Genomic DNA, 26,848 nt, shown 5'->3' with positions numbered 1-26,848 from the left:
TCAGAGGTGACTCCTCAAGGAAGCCTGAAGGAGCATTTCACCACAGCTGATGGTTTATCTCAGCTTTTTTTTTTTTTTTTTTTTTTAAACAAGCTGTGGTGCTCACCATGTCCAATAAAGCCATAGCAGGATAAAGTGCCAATGCTGTAAACCTGAATCGTCAGTGCCCCCCCCCCCCCCCCCCACACACACACACACACACTTTTATAAGGTTAATTTGTTAATCTGTAAGTAAGAAACTCAAAATATGCTTAACATGAGCAAAATATGCTCTTCAGGAGTTTATGGTACAGTGCTTAACCTTGTTTTCTCTACAGAGTGACATGGACTCACCTTGTATCATCCGAGAACCAGGTTTTTAAAGGTTTCACGTTTTTTCACAGAAAAGGCAAACAGCACTGAAAGTCAGCATCAATGGAAAACTGGTTGAAAAATTAGTGTTTATTTTAAGTGGCCGCAAAGGTGAGCAGGAGCTGCTTAAGTCAAACAACTTTTTAAATATTAACATTTACCTCAAATTAAGCATTCCTCCTACCAAGGCCAGTGATCAACCTTTTCTTCCCCTTGCGATGCTTCAAATGTTTCTTACATACTTTCTAAAGATGGCGTGCTTGTCACATGTAGGAGCTGTTGTGCAGTTTTTTAATTTAAAACTTCAACAAAGCAATTACAATTCCATTCCATTTCGTTTATGTATAGATATGAGGTTTTCAACAAGCTTTTGACCTTAAGTGGTCCTCCAAAGGCTCTGTAGTGATGATGAGCAGTATCTGAATGGCTTGAATAACGCTTGGACTGGCTGTCTTAGAGCAACATGTAAATGCCCTGATTTCATCTGAAATTAATCTAAAGTTTGAAGAGAAGCTGATTCTCTCCTAATAAACATTTTGTAACTTGTGTCTCCTGCACCTTAAGCTGCCTTTCATCAATTTGCTGTGTTTATATTAAGGGTTCCTATACGAAGAGACAATTACAAACAAGGAGAAAGTTGTAAATCAAACTACATAACTGTCATTTACAAAGGGTTTCATTGGAACATATTAGTGGTTAGAAGTTGCCCCATATACGGAAGCTAAAGTCCTCCAAGTCTGACCTGCTGCTCCTTTACTACATATCTGTCCTCACTCTGTCCTGATGTACTACTCCGTCCACTGTCCAAGTTAAAGAAAGACAATGGCCCAAATATAAATCTTACATTATAAGCAACATAACGAAAACATAAAGAAACAAATTTAATGAAGAAGGATAAACAGCCAGAGAGATTTATGATGTAAACAAGTTTTTTTTTTTTATGGATTATACTGTATGTATATTCAGTATGATTTAGAAACATAAGCCAATAATCACACTTTTAAACTATTTGAAAACAACACTTTTTCACTAAGTTTATAACCAAACATTAAATATATTTACGCCTACATTCTTAACTAACATGCACACATTAGAAAGTCTGCAGATGTGCCTACCATCCAAACATATATTCTTTGTAATTCAAGTATTTCTCTGGTCTCCAGTGAATATGGTCTGTGATTATTCCATGCCATGCCTCCACCAACTTATGTGCACTTCTCTTCCCCACATCACTGTGTACGAGGTCTATAACTATTCACAATGCTGAGTGACCGGCATCCATCACTTGTCTCCTCGACATCACCTCCATGATTCCTCGTCTCCTCCTCAGTCTAATGGCTTCCGCGGCATGATCGTAATGCATCAGTCAATAAGGCTGCTAATGTGCAGCAACACACCACCTCCGGTCATTACACGTGGCCTAAATGTCTGTTTGTTGCATTTTCAAACAGAGCTGTATTTAAGTATATTCTTAATGGGGAAGAAATGTAATTATGGACGTTAGCACAAAAAGTTGAACAGAAGGTGAAACGTCTGTTATAAATATTAGGACTAAAGTGAGACAAAGCACTCCAATAGTGCACAGGTTCAAACTTCTTTCTCTTATAGGGACACGTTTTGTTTGAAAAAAGACCCTATTTCATTTTTCAGCCCAAGGTTGCACTAAACCAAGCACAGATCATAATGGCAATCCAAGAAATGGGCCCCTTTCCCAAGAACTAAATAAGCGGAAGTCAAAAGGTATTAGATTATAAAAGAGAGATATATGAAAGTTATTAAAAAAATCACACTTTCATAAAAGATAGAGTGTGAGCTGATTAAAAAAAGAAGAGCTGACTTACTTGCAGAGGGTGTTTCAGCGTGGACTGGAGGTGTGGAAGGGATGAAGGAGGGGAAGAAGAAGGATCGCAGGGATCGTTCAGAGTACAGGGGCGAGCGCTGCGTGGGCAGATTCTCACAGCTGCCCACGCTGCTGTGGATCTTAAGGTTCAAGGGCTTGGTCTTCTTCTTGGCTCTGAGGGAAACAAAACAATAGAAGAAAAAAATGAGATTGGAAGAAGAGCGGCCAAATAGCTAACTTGATTAATGGAACTCTATAGAACTTTATCTTGGACAGGTAAAAATGTTGATACTTGAATTTATAGAATGAATTCTATGAACTTTCTCTTATTCTAGTGCCAATATGATGTTGACATTTTGGGGCTTTAAGATGAAATATCTCAGTAAATATATGATGGATTGTCAGGAATATTTGGGTAAAAATACATTTAAATGCAAAACAGAAGAGAAATCCAAGCATATCAACAGTTCATGTGCATCATCTAAAACATCAGCGTTAACCACCTGACTTTACTGTTGTCAAGATGCAAAAACTTCAGTCACAACATCACAGAAGAAGTAATATTTCATCCACCCACTGTACGCCACATACTGAGACCATAATGCAATGCAGACAGACATTATGCATTTTGAATAAGTGCTATGACTTTTAATAACCCCCCCCCCTCCTATCCCCTGCTCATACCAGTCACCATCATTTTTATTATTCTCTCCACCTACACAAACTGTACAGTGCTGTATATCCCACTGATGAATGCGGCTCACAGGCTCACAGAGAGGTACGAACATCCCTCTGGCTGATAAAAGAAAGCAAAACGGTGGACCAAGAAAAGTCAGACACTATCAGTATCAGTATTGCAACGTAACTTCTGGAAAGAATCCGATGACAGATTGCGCTTTCAGTTGATTTCTTTTCTTATTCTTCAGGAAAAATCTAAAAAGGTTTGTTCTGACTCTTCCAACTGCTAAGAAAATCTAACTTGGCAAGCCAAGTTATTAAACTTTTCTATCAAAATAAATAGATATCATCAAACCGGACTTTTTTTTTTTCACTTTTAGCTCAAAAGATTTACTAGGGGACCTGTATAGGAGACATTGTCCTGAAACATTAGTTAAGTGACCAGCGAGCTTAATGAATATTTCATTGCCATACTAAACTGAACTTGAATTCAGTCCAAACCCGGATGTAGTTGGAACTTTGGTTGCGACAACACCCCAGGAAGCAAACCCACGGGAACACATAAACTAACCTCAGGTGTTCATGTATACAAATATTCATGCTGAGATACTAAAATATACCTCCCTTTAAAACAAATGAAGCAACATTTTATCCTCAGGCTAAGCAAAATCGAGTGACATGCAAGGTTTTTACGAAAAAGAAACCCGACTGCGTCTCAAAATTCAAAGTTGAGATATAAAAAAAAAAAGATACTTCAGTATGTGAGTTGATGTGCGATCTGACTTCTGACTAGACACCATGTAGACAGTGAAGGACAGCTCAAAGAGATGCACAGAGAGTGAGGAAAGACAAGAAACAAAGACTTTATAAGGTGAAGAAGAACAAGAGAGAACTGAATTAAATTTACAAAAAGGCAAACAAAAGGTTAATACATTACTAAAAGTCCAGACAGAGGCCAATTCCTTGAGTGCAAATCAGAACGTCTATCCATCACAAAACAGACTTCTAAAAACTGCTGCTGTGACTTTTAATGCAAAATAAAACTCATTAGGTTTTAAATCTCACTTGATTTTTTTCCTGTAGTGTCAGTCTCCCCCCACACACTGAGTCATGCAATTAGACCCGTAAACCAACGGAGCACTTTACTCCAATCTCCTGCAATAAGGAAGCGGCCCGCAGGTTATCACTTCTCCGTCATAGAGCTTTTGTCAGCTATTCCGATTAGCCCACTTTATGCCATCTGAATCTAAATTAAAGCATTCAACACCCTGTATACACGCCTTTATCCACTTCCCAAATGATTGGTAAATGTTCAGTCGAGGGGAAAGCGAAAATGAATGTGGAGAGAAAGGAGAGGATTCCCAATTTCAGTTCAGAAAAAGACCGTCGCTGAAGGCAAACAGGTGGAGGCGAAGGGGGGAGACTGTCAACTTCACAGTTGTTAAAGCATCTATTCAGATACCTTTTTCTATTCGGCTCATAAAAAAAGTTCAAAGAAAGAGGAACTTCAAGAATTCACGATACAGAAAGACAGAAGAGAAAGGAGGCGTGTGACTTGTCAGGTGTCAAGAGGAATCGGTGAAGGTGTGAATGGAAGAGTTGTCCTTTGATCTGGTCTAGTCACGACGCATGTCTCACAGATGGAAATCATTGCATGTTTGTGTCACAATTCAAGAAGTATTTTTTAGTCTTTTATCCTGCCAGGTCTTCCATAATAAGTAAACAAGACCACCAACATTTTTCTTTAACAGTGTTATTTTGACTTCAGACATTTCCTCTTGAGGTATTGAAGCGATTTAATTGTATATTGTGTCACCTTTATCACATGCTAATTTGCTGACTTCTCATACAAACTTTCTTCCATTCCTTCCTGTTACAGTATTCCATTAAATCTGAACTGAAGACAAGGAGAGTGCAATCTATTGCCAATTTGCATTAAATAAGAGACCAAAAGTCAACATGTAAGCAGATGATACTCTGTTTTCTCTTTACTTTATCTGTAAAGAATAGTCCTTGACTTTGTTTTAAACTTTCAAGTGTGTAAGAGGACATCTAATTGTTTGGTGTGCAGAGTATAATACAGCTTAAAAGTACATTTTTCACATGTTGACATCTCAATCTTCTACATTTTCCAACGCCAAAACTTTGAAAGCCAAGAGTTGGGATCAAAACTTTATTTCAAGTTTCATTGATGCTTTGTGTTCCTAAACGACGAGATATTCACTTCAAAATACACAATAGGACTGAAATTCATACATATATGTAGATACAGTATATTCATATGCCCACGCCTTCAACATCCAATTCCTCTATCCTTCAGAAACACACTAATTACAGTGACACCTTCAAGTTCAAGTTGCATTAGATCAAGGACAGAGAGTACTTACAAGCAGCGATCCTTTAAGTGACATATCAGCTTTACATTTCTACATCATGAAAAGGTCATGAATACTGCACAGCTTTCTCCCTTACAAGCAGTAACTCATTATTCAAGTGGCATAAGATGCTATGATGGTGCAAAACAATCAAACTGTCTAATTAATACTTGTGTCCATCGAAGAAAGTAAATCACTCGCAGGATTCCATCTGTATACCTCTACTTTTTCCCTCAGCAATTTGCAAATAGCTCCGCTGAGGCCCATATGGCCAGAAAAGCACCCTGTTGCTTTTTATGCAAATAAAGCTGTGGAATAATATCTCTGGCAGCGACTGCTACTTAATAAAGTTGGTGGAAAATTAAGTAAAGGTGGCTAGAATAATGATTACGACAGAGAATTGCTCTGAGCTCGTTGAGCAGTTTCATCCGTAGCAGGTTGTCTTGCCTTCAGATGTCTGCGGTGTCAAGCCTGAGTTGAATAAAAGGTGTCTGTATGACACCCCAGATGGGCTTTTTATTTTCCATTCCTGAGGCAAGTTAACAAGCCAACGCCGAACTTCGTCTAAAAGGACGCCATTGCAAAGCAGCTAACAATATTTGAGGTATTTTCATTTCTTAATTACAAAGTTTAAAACATTTTCTAAAATGTCAAAGATGGATTAAAGCTCTTTTTGCAGAACTCCCCTTTGGTAGATGAAACCCATCTCTCACCTTACACATCAACACAAATATATCCACTCCTCATTATCTCTGAATTTTCTCAGTAATCAGAATCTAAAGAATGTATGCAAGGGAGTCAATGTAGTGTGCAAAGTAAGGTAAAGAGGTACCATGAGGTATCGTGGGTGATGGACTGTCACTGCTATAGCCAGCACGATTTTAGCCACACTGTCATACTTGCTTGTTGCCTTGCCTATATGTTATGTTTGTTTGTCAGGGGGGTGCTGACTTGAGTCTTAACCTCTTCGTAGAATTGACGTTAAACACCATCACATTATGTCAGACATCACAACTAAAAATGACAGCAAGTTAATAAACATATATGATTGAGTGCCTGATGATGTCCATTTCTGGTCATCTTTTGATGCCTCACCGTGACAACACCTGCTGATAACCTGATGAGATATTTGGATGAGGAAAACACACAAGTAAAAAAAAAATAACTATTTCCCTCCTACTTCCCTGTGTTGTTATCTTGTCTTTAGCTTTCAGCATCTCCCTCTGGGATATCGGTGGATGTCAGAGCGCTGTCAGAGGCCAGGAGAGGAGGCCCAGAACTCTCCTTCATGATGGGATTTGTAGGTGTGGGATTTGTATGTATGTGTGTGTGTGTGTGTGTGTACTGAAGAGACAGCAAGACACCCATGGTGAAAAAGGGGAGACTCAGAAGGGAGGGAGAGTCTATGAGAGAGACAGAATATGAGAGGCAAAAAGGGGGCAGGGAAGCTGATGACCACATGACGAGGGAGACCAGAGTGGTTTGGGACCAGTGAGTGGGGAGTGAGGAGATGACAGGAACGTGGACCGTGACACATGTGACACCGTCTTCAGTAGCTTCTCCTGGATGCTGCACAGTCCGTCTGGTTAAAATAGTTTTATTCTTACAGGCTGTTTTCATGTGCAATGGCATGTTAATGTTGACGTGGGCATAAAATGCAGATTAAGTTTGGTCACCTTTATAGCTTCGCACGGAAACAACATAGAACACTATGTTGACAGTAGCATGTAGCAAGATGTTACAGCCTGGTGGATTCCACATGAATCTCGCATGTCAGTTAGTCTCAAGTGTCTATTTTTGTATAGTGTGTGCATATTTTCCATGCCGAAGTTATTTCATTCAAAGTAACATTCAAAGTATTACACAGGCTACACCTATCAAAACTGAAACTTTTAAAGATCTTTCTTGCTCCTACTGTGATAGGTGTGGACAAGGACCTGCCTCATTAGCACACATTCTTAGGAACTGCCGTGGCATTGTTGCTTACTGGATTAAGAAAATTCACACGATATTATAAGAGATTTTACTGAAACAACTTAAACTCCACCCAGGTCCAGCAGGATTCATGGTGATACCTGCTGCCCATAACCAAAACAGAATGATATGCTTTGTGACATTGTTAGAAAGAAAATTCATTTTGCTGTATTGGAAAAGAGAAAAGCCCACCAGCTCACTTTACAAAAGCTTACGAGAGTGTAAATTTCTAATAATATTCATTCAGTCTGTACTTTTCTGTGCTTGAGATGGTAAAGCTCAGAGACTTTTTATACTATACTATTTTGTACTATTTATACGGTATATCTCATAAAAGCAGCAAAGAAACACTTGAGCTGACTGCATCCCCCATTCTCCCTCTTCAGAATGCACAAAGCGCAGCTTCTTCCAACTACATACAAGAGCCAAACCCCCAGTGAGAAGATATAGAGAGGCGTTGTCATGGAGATGGCAGAATGCATCCCTGCTTGTTAGATTGATTTGTCTGCATTATGAGTTTCAACTATTCTCACGGTAAATCTTGGGAGTTAAAATTTCCGGCACAACATGAGAAAAAAAAGCAATGGGCAACAGCATTGTTCAATATTGAGTATGATAATTCATCAAATATTAAAGAATGCATATTAGCTTTAGCTCACGCCTTGTTTACATCAGTGTTTGGAACATGTCCCTCCTGAATCTAGAAATAAATCCAGGATTTGATGAACCACCAAATTGGCACCAATCAATCCAATGGTAGCTGATAGCTATAGCTTTAGCTTCAGAATTCATCAATATGATTTAAAAGCATGACCATTATACCAAAACCTTCATCCAATAGGTGTGAAGTACACGCATTACTCGTTCTTTTATAAATATATTTTAAAAACAGGCATACAAAAATATGAGTGCAAAGGATTTTTAGGAAAAAATTCTGTTCTACAGTCTTTTGGCTGACTGGGATACAAGACTATCAACCGCAGAAAGACTGAAGTAGAGCCTGGTCTGCTCAGCTGCAATGTATACTAACATGCATACACCATAACTCTATGTGCAGGAGAGCCTCAGCTTTCTCAGTCAATACATCACACTCAGCAATACCACTCTGATTGAAAACATTTACCTTTAAGAATTAGTGGGATGCCACATCTCCTTTGAACGTAGACAAACACTGTGTTGTCCAATGAGTTATATGGCAAATGTGTGAATTAAGGTTGAATTGTGAGAGTATCTATTTTCTTCCCTTTCTCAAGAAAGAGTTTGTGTTCAGCAAAACACAAACATTTTTAGTAATCTGATGCATATAATCCTCATGAAGAAGTAACAGAAATGCATTAGATGAAGATGAACTCGTGTTTCAATTTACGATACATTGCTATCAGTTATGCAGTATTGCTTCATTTCATCGTTCACGTTGTTTTTAATGAATACTACAGGAAGACACTGGTCGCAGGTGTCTTCTCTGTTTGAAAAAAAAAAACACATTGCAGTGCCATAGAGGATGTCCTCATTTCTATATATTAGTGGCTTGTGAACATTAGCTGTGAATTTGTGTCCATTTTTGAAGCCCCTGCACCCTGAACAGTCCAATCAGGAAGGTCTCCAATTGCATTGAAGCTTACTGAGTTGAAGGATATTTCAAGATGCTCTTTGGTTACATCGTTTTGTTTGGTCTGTTAGAGGGGTTTCATTCTTAATGGGTCGTAGTTCAGATGTATTTGACAGTCTTTATGTGTCAGAGGAACCATGGATAATGAATGTGTGAGCTAGATTCCAAATGTATAAATTCAGAACATGCCAGTTTTAATCTGTAACTTTTATTAAATTGAATTGAATCTTTTTGTAGGTCAAATGTAGAAATGCAGCCTTTTTAAATGAACAATCAGTGTACTCCTTACAGTGTTGAGGTTTATCATTTTCTAGTCTCCTTTCCTTACATCTCCCATGCTCATAGGGCTGTGTGTGTGTGTGTGTTTGTGCATGTGCGTGCGTGTTTGTGCATGTGTGTGCGTGTGTGTTTGTGTGTGCGTGTGTGTATATTATTTTTTCCCCAGCATCGGATTAAATGAGAATTTATTTTCTCGATTCAGACAAAATGAAACCATAGCTCAAACCATTTATTCTGTAATCTGCGCATTAACGCAGTGGCACTGGAAGCGAAAACAGCGATCTGGCCTGCAGCCGTTCGGGTTAAGTGGTAGTTTTGAAGCACGGGCAGAGCTGTAAATCACAAAGTGCCTGAAAAGAAGGAGGACGGCCAGAGACAATGTGGAACCTGAAGAAGATATTATCTGTCTTGACTCTAACATCAGAGGGAAACGCCAAGATGAAAGGCTCGTCTTTATGGCCTGAATGATGAACGACGGTAATAAGTCCCTTTACGGTTTATTGGACATCGGAACAGTCATATGTAACTGTTTGATAAATCAGATGGCAGCCGTCAATATGGCCTGTTTCAGCTGGCTCTGTCTCTATCAGAGCTTTGTTTGATATTATTTTAACACTTTGAATTCTCTGTTAGATATTGCTTTAAGGCAGCCAGAAATTTGACTTGAATTATTATGCTGAGAAACATGGTATTCATACATTTAATTCTAGTGAAACAAGATTTCCACAAAAAAGCAGAGCTCACACTACAAGAGTATAATCCTGAGGATAGAGAAAATTGTGTTGCATCATGCACACAGAGTGAAACTTCACAGATAATCTCAAACGTGCAAACACAAGGAAACAAGAAAATTACAAACTATTCACTGAAGGATATTGATGATCTCCTATGATCCAAATTAAGTTTAATTTAGCAAAGTGTTGAAAAGAGACAATTTTGTGAACTACATTGGTATAATCATGCAATGCAGTTTGAAAAAGCAAAAGCAGCAGGGTAAATAAGTCTGGATGAGAAAAGTTTGTGGACACATGATCCAAACAAGTACTTTTTTTTCCCAGCAAGAACTGGAGATGAGATTGCAGATTGTTGTTTTCTGTCAACAGCAGTGGGCTATAGCTTACATTGGTCTAAGGGCTAGAATATTTAACATTCATGGAAACTACCATGTGCTCTGTCACTGTCTCTCCTCCTTCGTTAGCATTGTCCCAGTTATAAACTTCTGCCTTTATAATCACAATATAAACATGTTTGCTAATAAAAGAGCCCTGATGAGCCTGTGAGCCATTCAGGGGATTTTAAACAGTGTCTGTAGAACCCTCAAATTACAAGAAATTTCAAGAATAAACATGAGCACAGACCAAGGTGTCAAAGCAGATTGCTCTGCAGCTAGGTAGGGATGCACTGGGTACATTTTTTTCAAAAACTTAAAAAGATTTTTTTTGTGCCTTGAAGAGTTCATTTCTAATCACCTGATCCAACCCTGCTTTTCGCCCTAACTAGCACCCACATATCAACAAATCACCCATGAAAAAGAAACATCAGCGTCATAAATCCGTTCTCCACCAGCACACAGTGGCATTTTCTCAAACCCCTGCTCCTAAATACTCATATAAATTCATAATCATGACTCCAATTTCTGAGGCGCTGACGGAGGCCTGGATGAGCGCTCATTATAGCCGATGGATGGGTAGAGAAGTGTGGCAGTGTCTGGTTGTTAAGGAGCTGGAGTTGACACCACCTCTCACCTGTCTTATCATTAATGGCAAAGGGGGCCGAAGCCCTGATTAACATGGATGAGCTTTTGTTGGGGGAGAAAAGAAGATACACACTCACATTCCTCCTCAGCCCAACACAAAAGCTCTGCTTCCTCCTCCCTCTCATACATTATGTCACTGCGCTGACAAACGTAACGACACAGTGAATGTGCAACTTAGCAGAGCATGTGGGACCAATAACCCTCCGGGGTCAAAGGGGACTGGCTAATGCGACTACGTGTGTGTCCCAGGGAGAGGTGGATCTGTTTATCGGGGGATCGTTTGGGGAGCAGCGACATCAATTTGACGCCGGCTGAATTTTCCAAGAACGCTCATCAGTATTTATCTTCACAGTCAAAGGCAATAAATGTGTCTTCCAATTACAGATCGCTCCATGAAACAAAGCTCAGCACCAGTGAGGAGTCATTTTAGTCGACTGAGTAGAGTCACAGAGTTCCTGCATTTAGGCCCGGCTGGTGTACTTGACCTCTTGACCCATTTCTCATTGTATATTAACAACCAAGAAAAATGTTGCTTAAGCGTTCAGGTGTAGGAGTCTACGGGGTGCTGGCAAAGATCAAATAACTACACAAAAACACGAGGTATACATGCACAGAGTTTAGGAATAACTGCCACAGAAACAGGGAAAGAAAAAGACTATACACAATAGACCATATTCAGGTTGGGAAGTTCAAGCAATGTGAAGTCTGTTTGAAATGGCTGAAACATATTTTACAAGTAGGATAGTGACTTTGCAAAGATCACAAAGGAAATCAGTCTTTTTTTTCCTTCAATGATACAGATACTTCATTACGGTTTTTATCCACAATGGTGATGTTAAGAACACCAGCATCGTCCTTGCACTGTACTACAGCCACTGTATCTTTGGCAAAACACAATAACTTGAAAAGTATTTTATTTTTTTTAAGTATCTATTGTCTTTGTTAAATCCTGTGTGTGACGTCACAGGAAAATGGCAGCTGTGTGAATATCAAAGAAGCGGTAAAACACAAAGGCATCAATTATAAATAAGAAATGGTGACAAAATTCAATCAAGAAATCAGAGCTTTACACCAAATTAAAATAAATATACAGGACTGTGCAAAAGTTTTAGGCAGGTGTGAAAAAATGCTGTAAACTAAGAAAGCTTTCAAAAATATAAATAATGATTGTTTATTTTTATCAATTTACAAAATGCAAAGTGAGCGAACAAAAGAAAAATCTAAATCACATCAATATTTGGTGTTACCACCCTTTGCCTTCAAACCAGCATCAATTCTTATAGGTTCTTATAGGTAAAAAGTCAGGGATTTTGTAGGATTGTAGTCAGGTGTATGATCAACCAATTATACCGAACAGGTGCTAATGCTCATCAATGTCACATGTAGGTTGAAACACAGTCAGTAACTAAAACAGAAACAGCTGTGTAGGAGGCTTAAAACTGGGTGAGGAACAGCCAAACTCTGCTACCAAGGTGAGGTTGTGGAAGACAGGTTCCTGTCACAGGTGATACACTATGGCAAGACTGAGCATAGCAACAAGACACAAGGTAGTTATATTGCATCAGCAAGGTCTCTCCCAGACAAATATTTCAAAGCAGACTGGTGTTTCAAGATGTGCTGTTCAAGCTCTTTTGAAAAAGCACAAAGAAACGGACAACGTTGAGGATCGTAGACGCAGTGTTCGGCCAAGGAAACTTAGTGCAGCAGATGAAAAACACATCAAGCTTATTTCCCTTCGAAATCGGAAGATGTCCAGCAGTGCCATCAGCTCTGAACTGGCAGAAACCAGTGGGACCCAGGCACACCCATCTACTGTCCGGAGAAGTCTGGCCAGAAGTGGTCTTCATGGAAGAGTTGCAGCCAAAAAGCCATACATCCGACATGGAAACAAGGCCAAGCGACTCAACTATGCACGAAAACATAGGAACTGGGGTGCAGAGAAATGGCAGCAGGTGCTCTGGACTGATGAGTCAAAATTTGAAATATTTGGCTGTAGCAGAAGGCAGTTTGTGCGCCGAAGGGCTGGAGAGCGGTACAATAATGAGTGTCTGCAGGCAACAGTGAAGCATGGTGGAGGTTCCTTGCAAGTTTGGGGCTGCATTTCTGCAAATGGAGTTGGAGATTTGATCGGGATTAATGGTATCCTCAATGCTGAGAAATACAGGCAGATACTTATCCATCATGCAGTACCATCAGGGAGGCGTATAATTGACCCCAAATTTATATTTATTCTGCAGCAGGACAACGACCCCAAACATACAGCCAAGGTCATTAAGAACTATCTTCAGCGTAAAGAAGAACAAGAAGTCCTGGAAGTGATGGCATGGCCCCCACAGAGCCCTGATCTCAACATCATCGAGTGTGTCTGGGATTACATGAAGAGACAGAAGGATTTGAGGAAGCCTACATGCACAAAAGATCTGTGGTTAATTCTCCAAGATGTTTGGAACAACCTACCAGCCGAGTTCCTTCAAAAACTGTCTGCAAGTGTACCTAGAAGAATATATGCTGTCTTGAAGGCAAGACAAATAAGACCAAATATTGATTTGATTTAGATTTCTCTTCTGTTCATTCACTGCATTTTGTTAATTTCTGGAAATAAACTATTAACACTACCATTTTTGAAAGCATTCTTAGTTTACAGCATTTTTTCATACCTGCCTAAAACTTTTGCACAGTACTGTATTTCTTAGGAAGAAGGATAATACATGACAAAATGACTTTTAAATGTTAATTTACTACAGCAAAGGACAGCATTCGTGTTTTAGTTAATATATTAATCCTTGCTCTACATCAGTGTGTAAGGAAAACCAAGTAACAATCAACAGTACTTCAGCTTAAACCTGTTACCTCATCAGCATGGTTACAGACCTCTAACGGGTCCTGCGTTTGCTCCTGTTTGATTGATTAAGAATGATACAACCAGCTACATTCATGAAATTTAGAAGCAGAAATATGCTGTCAAGGATACATCAGATTAAACCAGGTTGTTAATTTTTTCAAATTAAACTAAACTTCTATATATTTGACTGAATAAATGTTTTGCATAATGTAACAACAGTTTTCCAACAAAGTCAACTTTAACTTCTACTGGACATGAGCGCACACAAGCTCTGTTATTCTATGTTTTTAGTTTTTTTGGAAACGTAACCTGGAAGACCTTGTAAATTAAAATCATCTTTACACAGGTTTTTTTTTTCCATACAGCTACTTTTCTTGCTACTTTTTAACTTCTCACAGAACTTAAAAGGTAAATGACAGAGCCTCATCAACAAAAGAAGGGGCAAATTATCGGTTCTCTTTCCCCCCTCTCAACATGTCATTGTTCATGTTTTTGTACTCCATATCATTATAAAGGGATTAGAGTCAATCAATGGCAAGTGAAATCAATTCAGGCTCCATGGATTGCTTCAATCTTGTGCGTACATTTTTTTTATTTTGCTCTTTATTTTATATGTTGTTCAAGCAAATAGTTATTATTACTAGAACCATACTTTGAAAATTAAGATTAAAATCACAATCATATCTTTGCTCATACCTAAATAATTTGACTTTTAAATGTAAAAAGTCAAATTGCTATCATGTAACCGTGATTGGGCCTGACAATGTTTTTTGGTGTTTGTCGTACCCAACCATATTTGAATAATCAACAAATAATACCCGAGCCGCAACTGTCTTTTCTGCTTGTTGGTCTTAGATTGCAGTCTGACGTGCAACTTGAGATGTGAGAATGGAGTCGGTATGGAGAGACGAGCCTTTATGAGTGGACTGTTGGCTGGACTTTCATGTAGAACTGGTTTAAAGAGTATGATCAAATATATATTTTCATTAACAGATTCTTCATAAGAATGCACATTCCAGTTTAATTTGAAGTTCGAGAAGTATTAGCTTCTGGCTTTTTTAGTGAACGTTGGCTGTGCTGAGCAACAGGTGTGAAACATAAAAGGCTGTATCGCAACTCCAGAACCCTTTCGGCAGTCATCTAATGACATCTGAATGCAAAAGAACAATCCACTCTAGATGCTGTGTCTCAACAACAACCTTATTCTAACAACAACCTTATTCTACCTTATTCAACCTTAACCTTATTCTTATTCTGTTTATTCTACTGTAAACAAATGCAACGAACAGAAAATCGCTTAAAAGGAAGTCATGGTGGCAACAGTCCTTTGTAGCTAGCTGGCTACATCAGAAGCCATATATCGCTCCCAGAAGATACAGCATTGTTTGACAATGACTGACTCTTAATTCCTAGAATTGATGAAAAAAAAAAAAAACATAATCATCCTTAGACAACAGCTGAAGGGTTACAGGATTGGATTACAGCAATTGGATGGACTGTTTTCCTTCAGCACAAACCTGCTGACACATGATTGGTCAATCACTTGTACCACAAATGAAAAGCAGCCTATAGATTCTGCGTAAAGATATCTGATTATATAAGCTTTAATGTGGTACAAATCCCACTATAAAAACTACTAACATGACAAAATATACTTTTAACAGCACCTGATTAAAAAAAAAACATAAATACCTATTTTAAAGTGGGATCCGTGCTGTTTGTTATTGTAAAGAAAAACAAAAGAAAAACTGAAACTCAATTTACGTTTGACATCAGGTTCAATCCAGTGGGGTAAACTTTTTTTCTTACACAAGTTTGTACCAACTCAAAGCTGCCCTTCAGTGAATTCTCTCTCGGAGCTGCTCAGCTCTTGATCTAAGCCAACACTGCCACAGCCTCATCAGAGTTTACTCCGCACCACTGAGAAAACAAATTCCAATAAAAAATGTATTTTCTATCTCAATTGGTAGAAGTTACGGATGACTGTAGAATAGCACATTGACAGACTCTCAAAAGAGACTGATAATGAGAGGGAGGGGGGAAGAAAGAGAAGGAAACAGATAGAAAAAGAGAAATATACGATGTGTACAGCAGTGCCGTGAAAGCAAACAGCTAAATTAGTCATGAAATAGATGCAAATTCTCTTCCCCTGAGTTTTGCATGCTAGAATTACCCCGAGAGAAGCAGGGGGTGAATCATGCCAACCTCCTGGCGCCATGTGATTTATTAGCAAACATCAAATTCAATAAGAAAGTGCTTAACATTCAAAAAGCTGTGAAAGTCTCATAAGGTGGCATTAACTATATGATAATACCGTTTCTAAAGGCGGAGAGGAAGGCGAGACAAGAGAGCGTGGAGAAACAAACATGCCCACTTTTCCAGAACGATCCTGGTGTGATGTGCCAAGTGGGGCTGTAACAGACTGAAAACTCACTTAGCCTTTTCCACACATGCATGTTACCACTCATTTACATAGACAACAAGGTTCATTAATTGACACTCCAGCCAAAAGAGCCTCTACACTTTGAAAAGGGCACAGGAAAAAAAAAATGAGGAGAGAGGGGGAGAGATGTAGAAGGAAGGAAAATCAAGAGAGCTTAAAAAACTGTCACACTCCTGTCTAGAAATTCAGTTGAAGTGAGGCTGGGTTCTGTTGCACTCATGTTTCCAAAGTAAAACAGTTAACATGCAGAAGAGCTATTAAAGGCCTCAAAGTATTTTTCCTCCCACGTTGTTAGATATAGACAATTTGAGCTCACTTCAAAAGGTGTTTTGTAAGTAAGTCTTAATTTTCTTTCAACTAGCATGCTCAATTTGAACCTAAGGACTACCATGATGAATGAAGGATTATTGTAGCCCTGAACATGACCAACTATAGGTTTGTAACGGCACTTGAATTCGTACTAAACCGTCACAGTTCGGTGCATGCAGTCATACAACAAATACATCTGAGTGGAGACAACAGGCAGTCACAAAGAGCAGCATTCACTCACCAATCCAACAAAACAACAAATGAAGAAGAAGACACAACATAAGACATGAAGAAGAGTAATACACAGTAGCAACATGTCCAAGCCAAAACCTCCGGTGTTGTAAACGAAGCCATTGCAGATTTTAAAAAAACCTGTAGTTCATCGAGTGTCCACCTGAGGCTGGCTGCAGAAGTCCAAGAAGTCACATACACACTCCGTTCAAAGAAGCCAGCTTTACAGCAGAAATAAACACGTTTACAGCCTGGTTAAAAAAGCACACACTGTACTTTCTTACAAAACACCTCTTGAAATGCACCTTTTATTTTATAAAACTCATCCATTTAGATAATATGAAGTTGAAGAGTTCTTCATAAGCAGGTGCGCAGCTGACCTGACTGACGGGCGGGAAGCGATGTAGCCGTTTGTCAGGAGGCTTTCGACCCTACTCAGCTCAAGCTCTTAGCCTGGTGTTAGGTTGACTTAAGTTAGGTTGAGACAGCATATCCAACCTGGCTTCTGCCACTGACCAGCTTACAAAGCCCCTTTTAGTAACCAATTGGTGACGTCACTCAGGCCTTGCCCACAATTATCTAACAGTCATATGAACATGACACAGCAGAGCTACAAGACCAGCCTGCTTCTTTAAGTCGACTGTGTGAGTAAACTTTGGATGCGTAGCTCAAACATTATTTGTATGTAACTATTATGAAACTTACTTCTATTATCAGTAGAGCTCTTTATGAGGAAACAGGAACACGACAAGATGCTGTAATTCCTACTTAAGTTCCTCATTTACGTAAATTCTGTTTCTACTGGCAAGGAACATTGACATTTCCCAAATATTTAAATTGATTTTCATTATATCTTTTTTGATGTTTAATTTAAAGGTCTGAGAATGAAGGACGAATATATCAAATGTTGGAAAGAGAGGTTAGAGAATGAATATGCATATCTCTCGGCTGTGTCAGAAAGGGGCAACGTTGGTTTGATTTACTGATTGTGCGAGTGTGTGAGTCCCTGCAGTGTGTGTGTTTGAGTGTGATTCAGTGTGTGCAGGTGCTCAGTGGGGTGGGGAGGAATTGATTGACTGCGGAAATTGGATCTCACATTTCAAAGTCAAATTAGTAAATGTGGAGAGAGGATGGCGTCATTAAGCCATTCTCAACTCACTGACAAGATGGTTAATTTGAAGCAACGTTCTGAAGTCAACACATTAACAGAAAAATAAATGATGTCTCTCTGGTTTCTAGGAATCAGCCGAGGAAGGTTCTCAAAAAGTAATCTAAAATGTGAACTAAACCTGTTATAATCTCAGGATTGGTTTTGATACTGAACATGCTCACTAAGGTCACGTAAAGTTAACAATGATTTGAGGAGATTTTCCTGGGGAACCGGGTGATCCTTCAGCCATCACACCGAAACAAACAGTGATATTGGCACCATATTGATCCCATACAGCAGTGATCTTTAACCCTGTCTGGGGAAAATTCCTTCAGGGACAACAGGTTGCCATGATGGATGACAGTTCATGTTCTCGACTCACAAGCAATGGATTGTAATTCCATGAACGCTTGTGTTTATTTAAGTTTGAAAGCATACTGTGATGAAGTCTTGACTTTCAAATCATACAGTAAGTTCCTACAAAGTAATCTCATTGGACAAGAGGCCTTCCATGAGCGCTGATATAGAGTAGAACTGCACTGTGATTTTGACCACAGGTGTTCTTAATATTATTATTAACATTTCAGTTATTGTTCAGATGAATTAAGTTGCTACCTGAGAGTTAAACAGGCCGGCAATGAAAGTTTTAAACTCTTGTTTCAATGGTTGCATGAGGCAGAGAAACATACAAATAAGGTTAATTACAGACAGGATCTGGTCGTCGGAAACATATGCACAGGATATCCCACCTATCCATCCATCCATCCATCCATCCATCCACCCATCCATCCGTCTATGTTTCGGCGGTTTGAAAGAAGCTTAAGATAAGTTGCAAACAAATTGTGTTTGAGTCTTGGAAGAGCGGGCATTAATGATTAAATAAACATCAAATTAATCTATAGTAGCATATTTCTTTTGCAGTTTGTTAAACTGTTGTATCACAGCAATATCATACTTGGGGTCATGCTGTTGGACTGAATATCAGCAATCTGTAATTATCTTTGGCACTCAGTTCACCACAGCTGTGGTGAGATTCAGCACTCCTCCTATGTGATTATGCTTTCATATCCATTGTTGTAGTCTAACACATCTGTTTTAGTACATCATTTACCCAATTGTTCTTAAGTTTTTCCAATGTTGTTCAATCATTCATCATTATTTTAAGCTTTTCAGATATGAGGGAAATCCAGCAATCAATTTTATCTTAAATTTCATGCTCACATCGCAAAATTAGCCAATTTAAAACTTTTAGGAACATCACGTTTTGCTGCATTACATTGAGAGCCTTCTGCTGTGAAGGAATTAAAAATTAAAATCAAATATAAGCTTCATTTTTTTAATACACCTGAGACATACCCATCATGCTAAACTGCTCTCTTCTGAAGTATTTCTACATTTCTGTGAAAGAATCAGACTGATATCACACTAAATACTAAGACTTAACTTCCTCGGACCCTCGCTCCATACTGATAAACAACAGGATTGGGGCTGTGCTTTCCTACTTTGCAATAATTATGATATAAAGGTATAAACCAACACAGGAGGGAAGAGTGTAAAACTTACACTTCACCTGAACACATTTAAAATCCTTGAAAAAAATCTTACTTTTTGTTTGAGTCTGAAAAACAACCTTTTAAATTGTTTTTTTTCAGAGGATTTGTTAGACAGAAAATAGATTCAATTATACAATTAAAAATGAGTTTTACTGCACTACGATCAGGTAAGTTACAGATGCTAATAAAGGAATGAAGTGCAAAAAAAGAAAGATATGAGACTCTTTAGTCGTCAGCTGTGAAAGAATGATAACCATCACTGACAAATGTGTTAATATGCTACAAATTGGAGAGAATATTATACTTGTAAAGGCATACAAAAGGGTTTTATTTTTACACTTCATCTACATGCTAGGTCTGAGTTGTTACCATAGGAACAAGCTGAATCTGCTTCCCATCAGTTAAACCGAAGTGAGAAAATGAATGCCAATGGTGTTGTCACTTTCCATTAAAGGACTATTAGGAAACAAACTGATATTATAAGCCCATGTTAACAATACATGCTTGTCCAGGAGAAGATATAGATAAATGTTATGAAACAATTAATTAAGTCCATTCTTGAAAATAGCTATTTATTCTGTTTTACTACAGTGCTACTGGGACACAGCATTCTCATTGCATCTAGAGGTCCTCGTCATTTTAACGTAAAAATGTTTTCTATTGTTTTCCGACTGATAATCATTTTTCAAAGTAGTACCAAATTGTCATATCATTCAGTGTATTGAATAACTGATATATCTGCATTGTGTGACATGGCTAACACTGAGTAGAAATCAAATGTTCTAATGTTTAATAGATTAAAATATGTTTATGTATTTGCAAGCTAATGCCCACACTGTAAAAGGCCATGATAGAGAAAAAAGGCCTTCTTTCTCACAACCAAGACCCCAATTTCTCAACACGTGAATGAAGTGAGGGTTCCTGTGGATTATAACGAGCAAAAATTGAAAAGAGATCAATCTCAGGAGAGATTATCCTTGATTAATAGACATTACTGAACACCTCAGTGAAAAGGTTTATTATTTCTACCCATGGTTCTCTTCAAGTCTAATGGCATTATCACACTGACAAGTACATAGTAAGCCATGAAGTCAAAAGATTTGGGTGCAAGCAGGCTGACCTGTGTGTTTGCATCCCATTTATAGTTTTAGAAAACACATCTTTACCTTGAGGGCCACTGCAGAAAATACTTGTTTACAGCTAAAAGCGTTACATTATTTCATATCATGATTAAAACCTCTATTGTTTTGGGTTCGGAAACCAAACCGGTACCACTTTTCACACTCTGCCTCACCTGTGCAGTGTTCTGTAGTGATAATGACATTTTAGGCCATATCTCATTGGATTAAGGGAGAAAAATATATCATGGGGTCAGAGGGTAATCCTCGGCTTTTGTGTGCTGGTCACAGTGTCAGGCAATTAAGCAAGCGAGAAAATGAGGTCACAAGGAGAACTGGGAGCTTATTAAAATCCTGAGGTTAGTTAAATAAGGACATATATATGGAAGGAACGGTGTCAAAGAAATAGTTCATCTTCTTTCTGGTGGTCTTGATTGCATCTTCAGTAATAATTTAAGTCTGTTTCATAATCAGTTTAAAAACTCATCACAGTACTTTTAATTAAAAACAAGCCAATTATTGGTTTCCTTGCTTTCAAGATATTCTAAGTCTGTTAAGGATTCTCGCTTCAGGTATTTACTCTGCGTCAAGAATGCCAACTTTGTAAATTAGCAGATCCCTTGCTTAAAGACAAAGGCAGTAAACAAGTACGAGTGCCTCGTGCCAGAAGTAAACCCCCGGACCTGACGCTTGCCAGCACCGTCCTCAAACCAATTATGATGTATTATGAGAGCTACTTGGCTATCAGAGAAGCCAGCAGATCTGCCCTGTCTCAATGAGTTGCAACATTTCCAGGCACACACAGGCCATTGATTAGCATGGCTCAACTCACAGCCTGTAGACTATCAGCGCTCAGGGACCGGTAATCAATTCTCTAATGCCGTTTGATCCTTTTCACTGCCACTATGATCCACTCCTCACTGTGCGGATGCAGATACAAGGACCCAAAGGCAGACACACAAGTCTGCAAACAAGCACACACCAAATGTAACCCAGATGGCCGTCATAAAAAAAGCAGAAGACAACTCCCAAATATTAACTTAGCAAGTGAAGCAATGACAGGGCTCTGTCGTCTAATGGCATTATCAAAATGAGAGCGTCTCTCCTGATGCAGACTCTGGTTCCTGATTGCCAAGCAGCGGTAGACCCTGTTTGTGGCCAAATCTCATCAGCATAGTACCAGACCTGAGCAGAGCTGGTCAGGAACTCAGCCCTGCGGCCCCTTATCTCTCTACCGATAAGCCGTGGGCTCTTATGGGCAATGATGTTGTCCATGGAATTAATGTGATTGGGCTCTGGTGGAAGAGTATGCTCTTAAAAAACGGCAGAAAGAGAGGTGGAGCTCTAACTTCAGCTCAGTACGACTTGGGTCGGATGGAATTAGACTGTTAAACCTCGTACAGATCAGAGTAGTCATCTCTGAGTGTTCACTTCAGCCAGGCTGTCTGCTAAAATGACCAGACCTTAACTGACCAGTAAGTATTGGCTCAAGGAAATTGTGCAATAAGGACAATGAAGTCATTATTCTAAATTACAGCAAATTTATGTGCGATCTTATCATTCTACACATCAGCTGCCTTCACCAGACACATTAGCAACTTTAAAGGCTACATCCTTCTATTGTCAGATAACTGGCTAAAGACTTCAATCAAGTTGCATCGTCTACAGACTCATCAATCTAAGGCTCATCTAACAGCCTTCCCAATTTTTTGCTAAAAAAATTGAAGAAACGTATAATTAACATACAGATACCTATATGTGAGTGTTTGGATGTGCACTGGATCTTTTTTACACCACTATCGATTGAAGAGCAAAAAAAACAAATAGAACATAATATATACACTTTAAAATTAGATACACCTTAGATATATGGATAACAATACAATATGCTTAGTTAGAGCATTTAAATAACTTTTTAGGCATCCTGTTGCAGGAAACAGATTAGGATTATATTTTCCATAATGTGGTGCCCCTCAATCTATAAGTAAAACATTTAGGAGGAAGAAGATTTTAAGATTTTTGGATGAGTAAAAAAATAAAATATATGCCAATGCAAGAGCAGAAACATTCAACATACTCAGTTGAACAATTCAGAAACCTTTCTTTCACTCATGTGTTGTACTCATTAAAATTCCAAACACACTTTACAAAATAGTAAATAGTACTTACATTTGGTGTGATTTCAGCTGCACTACAGTCAATGGAAAGAAATAGCACTTTTTTTCTCTCCAATATATACAGTATGTCTACAAGTAAGAGTCAGAAAACTTAACACAATAATAATATCAAACAAAATGAATGAATGATGCACATTTTGGAAGTGTGTTTGGAAAGAGTTCTGGAATAAAACAAAATTTTAAAAATGAAGGTTCCATGTGTCTATCCATCCATCCATTATCTATACCACTTTCCTAGCTGCCATTGGGCGAGAGGCAGGGTATACCCTGGACTGTTCGCCAGTCAATCACAGGGCTGACATAAAAAGACAGAACGAGCCACACTCACATTCACACCTACTGGCAATCTAGAGTCACCAATTAACCTAATGAGCATGTCTTTGGATTGTGGGAGGAAGCCAGAGTACCCAAAGTGAACCCATACGTGCTTAGGGAGAACATGCAAACTCCACACAGAGATGCCCTTCCGACAGGGATTCAAACCAGGGCCCTCTTTGCTGTGAGGCAACAGTACTAACCACTGCACCACCGTGCAGCCAGATTCCATGTGTAACTCAGAAAAAAACTTTTTTAAATCAGTTTTCCTTCCTGCATTACAAGACCCTTTTCCTGCAATGTCTCTCAAGTGAAAGTGTGACATTTTGCCAAGATTTGTGATATGTTTTGGGGTATAAAATGCTCCATAAGAGCAACAACAGTTTGCATTGATAAGCCAGAAGAGTTAACACTTACTTTGGTGTTTGTGTATCCTCCAAGCGGTTCCCCAGCTGGAACTCGTGAGATTTGCTGCGGTGCAAAGCAGTGAAGCCTGGCAGCAGGTGGATGAGCTTGCGGCTTGGGGGAGGTGGTGTTCCTGGGGCCTTGACTTTGTTCCTTCTTCGCATAGGGGGTGTGCCAGGTGGGGTCATTGTGTTGACCACCAATGGAGTCCGAGGAGGCGTGTGGCCAAAATGCCTCTGGCGGGGAGATGGGGGCAGGGAGCGATGACCAAAGTCCAGGGGAGGGAAGAGCCCTGTGGCGGGGCTGTCGACAGTCAGTCGATCGGCATATAAAGGGGGGGCCAGGGCTTGGGGGCTGTGGCACATGTGCTGGTTGTTCTTGGACTGGACTTTGGGACTTTGGGAGAGCTGGAAGCGAATCCATTGACTGGCCTCTGGCTGGCACACTGGAGTGTTTTCTTTGCCCGATTCAGAGGTGGGCCATTGGATGGACCAGTCCTGCTTTGCTTGGCTCCCTGTTGGAAGAAGTCAAACAGGGAGCCAGGTTTAACACCAACATTACTCCTGACATACTGCATAAATGCATCCAAGGAACACATCTGGTTTGTTTGCAGCCATGCAAATAGCTTTCGATAAACTTTCCAAGGTTTTGAGATATCAAGTTTGAGATGTTTTAGTTGATAACAGTTTTCAAATAATGCCATTTTGAAAACTTTTGCGCAAGTTATCCAGAAAAAAAGACCCAATTACTCTGAATTGACTGTCTCTCAACAGAGGAACAAGTCGCTACACATTAGTCGCGCTGTTGCTCAACATGGACTACATTTAAAAAGTGGATCGTGCCCACATCTTTTATTTATATGTATTATGATGCCTTTTGAAGCCTTTAACTTGGCATGATTGTCCTCGCCATATTGAGAGGTTTTGTGGAAGTCAGAAGTGACAAGATTTAGACGACAGGATAGACATTATTATGTGTCTATTCTTATTCTGGTTAATAGGCTGTTGTGTTAGCAACTTTTCAGTCTTGTTTTACTAACAGAGTAGTTGCCCCCTGCTGGCCATGGGAAAGAATTCAAGCGTAAGACAATTCTGTAACTAATCTCTAATTTAATGTATGCTGTTGAATTTAAAGTAATGTTACAGCATTAGGAGTGGCACACCTGTAAAAAGCCAGGCATTACCAAAAGGCAGAACAAAAAATACCAAATCTATCTGAATTTAATAAGAAAATTTAGGGATGAATAATTTTCATAATTTCAGTGATATTTTTGTTTAATATGCTTTATCAAATAAAGCTAAATTGGTTCACATGCACTTTATTCTAAAAGATCCATTAGCTCTACTTCTTGATTGCAGAATCGAGAGGCGGCAGGCAGCCATTAAAAACCAGCAAATGTGCTCAATTTGGGTAATGAAGACTTAACTTTACTATTATGTGACATAAACGCATTAGTGGTGCAGTGGTGTTCAAATATGCTGATGAGGAGCAGATTAAGCATGAATGGATGAATGAAGAGGGGGAGTAAAATGGAGGAGTGTGCCAAAACAGAACAGGGCAAAGCTGCATGAGTCACAACACAAGCCGACTTCCAGACAAACTAAACTTTGACTTGAATGAGAAACAAAGAGCAACAGAGGCAAAAAAGTGAGCAGCCAAATGAGCGTTTTTGAGCGCGGATGACAATACTTTACCTCCGTTACTGTGCAATTTATCCTCCTCAAGTTGTTCTTCAGAAAGAAAGGAGAAACAAAGTGTTTATTGATCTGGCACAACTGAAATAGTCTGCAGCTTGCTACCTGTCTTTCCATATGCAGTTATGCATAGCCAAGAAGCAGTTCAGGAAAACAAAACATTATCTTGGGTAGAATTGATCCTGGGTGCATCTCGACAGGTGCACTATCTCATGCATGACTGAGTCTGAGCAAATCTGACCTCACAGTCTTCAAAATCTGCAATTGACCTCTAAGCCACATTTTATGCTAATTTCATCCAGCAGCCCTCCACTTTTTTTTTTTTTTCCTTTTTCTATTTGGGCGTCATTATTTTCCGTGCCTTTGACACCGTCTCAAGGGAAACAACAGGGGTAAGCATCAATAGCACAAACTTCAAACACAATATCAACACCAGCAACATCAAATGAAACAGGGAATATTTCCCATAAAAAGTCCCAGTGGGATTGCAAAAGCAAAAAGAAAGCCTGGAGCCTTTCCTATTCTGTTATGTTAAGAATAGGAGGCCTCAAGGAACCAAAAAAAGGGAAGAGACGGCTGCAAAGACACATGGGACATAATATATAGAATTTTCAAGAAGCTTATTTCCTTTTATTTAAATATAGTTTTGTTAACTTGACCGGGGGCTCTTACATTACTTATTAAAGACCCTAAAACTCGAGTGTTAAAAAGTTTTATGTCACCAGGGGTTATGTGTGGCAGTACTCAAACATAGGAAAAACAGGAAAAGAGTTCCTGTAATGTGCGGTTTGAAAGTTGTGATATTTTTTATATGGTTGTTTTTCCCTGAACAAGGGTGGAGGACTTTGGGAGTACTTGATCTTGATTGGTTCTTCATCCCAGTCACTGCACTCTCTTGAATCATAAGTACAGAATGAGCTAAATATTTAAGAAAGATGTGATCTTTTTGATTTAATAAATCTAAGTTGATTTACTGTAAGTAAAGGGCTAAGGCTGAAGATATGCATAAAGCAAGATAAGTTTAATTCATCAAATTTAAAATGATTCTGCATGTTGAGTTGCAAACTATTAAATAACTGACCACTAACTCAAAAGCTAACTGTCAAATTGAGAAATCATTTGGTGCACATAGTCGAGCATTTAGCAGAGCCCACATTTCTTTGTGCAACAACATGAGCGCATATACTAAATTAAGGTGGTTGTCACAAACACAAAATTTGCTTCATGCTAATGTTGATCTGTGTCTGCTATTATGGAAATAGGCACTGGTTTGCTTATGGTCACCATGCCAACTTTGACAGTTGATAATAGCACTGTAAGCTATTGTTGTGTTTGGTTGGATTCTCATATCATGCTTCTTTAAACCCGGAACTGTGGTCTGTTTTTTTAATCCTTGTTACAGTGACATGGCATTCTGAATAAGCTGCAGCTTCTACATGAGAGAAAAAAAACATTTTGAAGCCTTCAAAGGCTGCTGTGGGATATCTGATGAATTGCAATTAAAAGTTTTATCACTTCAGTCAGCGTTGGTTTGCTCAAGTGACAAGTTACAAGTTACAAAACGGGAGGCTACCGGCTTTAAGCTTTATTAGCTGCAACGGACATAACCACCTTCAAACTCTGACTGAAACATCAGCAGCGGAGTTGCATTATGGGGATTGTTGGCGTTAGATTTTGACAGGGAATAGGAATGCAATCCTGCTGCATCTAACAATGTTTTTAGATAAGCAGCACTCAATCTGTTTGTTA

The 26,848-nt window shown here is 39.0% G+C and overlaps 1 protein-coding gene across 2 annotated transcripts in view; it reads right to left on the bottom strand.

Moving 5' to 3' along the window:
- ksr2 (kinase suppressor of ras 2) overlaps positions 1–26,848 on the bottom strand; it is a 95,630-nt gene that overhangs the window by 39,765 nt on the left and 29,017 nt on the right. For both annotated transcript variants that reach the window (XM_020636647.3, XM_065948143.1), the window contains exons 4-6: positions 25,100–25,135; positions 23,418–23,919; positions 2,193–2,365 (exon numbers count right to left, since the gene is read on the bottom strand). In XM_020636647.3, coding sequence (XP_020492303.1) covers positions 2,193–2,365; positions 23,418–23,919; positions 25,100–25,135 — 711 coding nt within the window. The remainder of the gene's footprint in view (positions 1–2,192; positions 2,366–23,417; positions 23,920–25,099; positions 25,136–26,848) is intronic.

Source organism: Labrus bergylta, chromosome 2 (assembly GCF_963930695.1).
Source record: "Labrus bergylta chromosome 2, fLabBer1.1, whole genome shotgun sequence".
NCBI classification, from domain to species: Eukaryota; Metazoa; Chordata; class Actinopteri; order Labriformes; family Labridae; genus Labrus; species Labrus bergylta.
The sequence above is the reverse complement of the archived record's forward strand: the minus strand, read 5'-3'. Positions and strand labels throughout refer to the sequence as shown.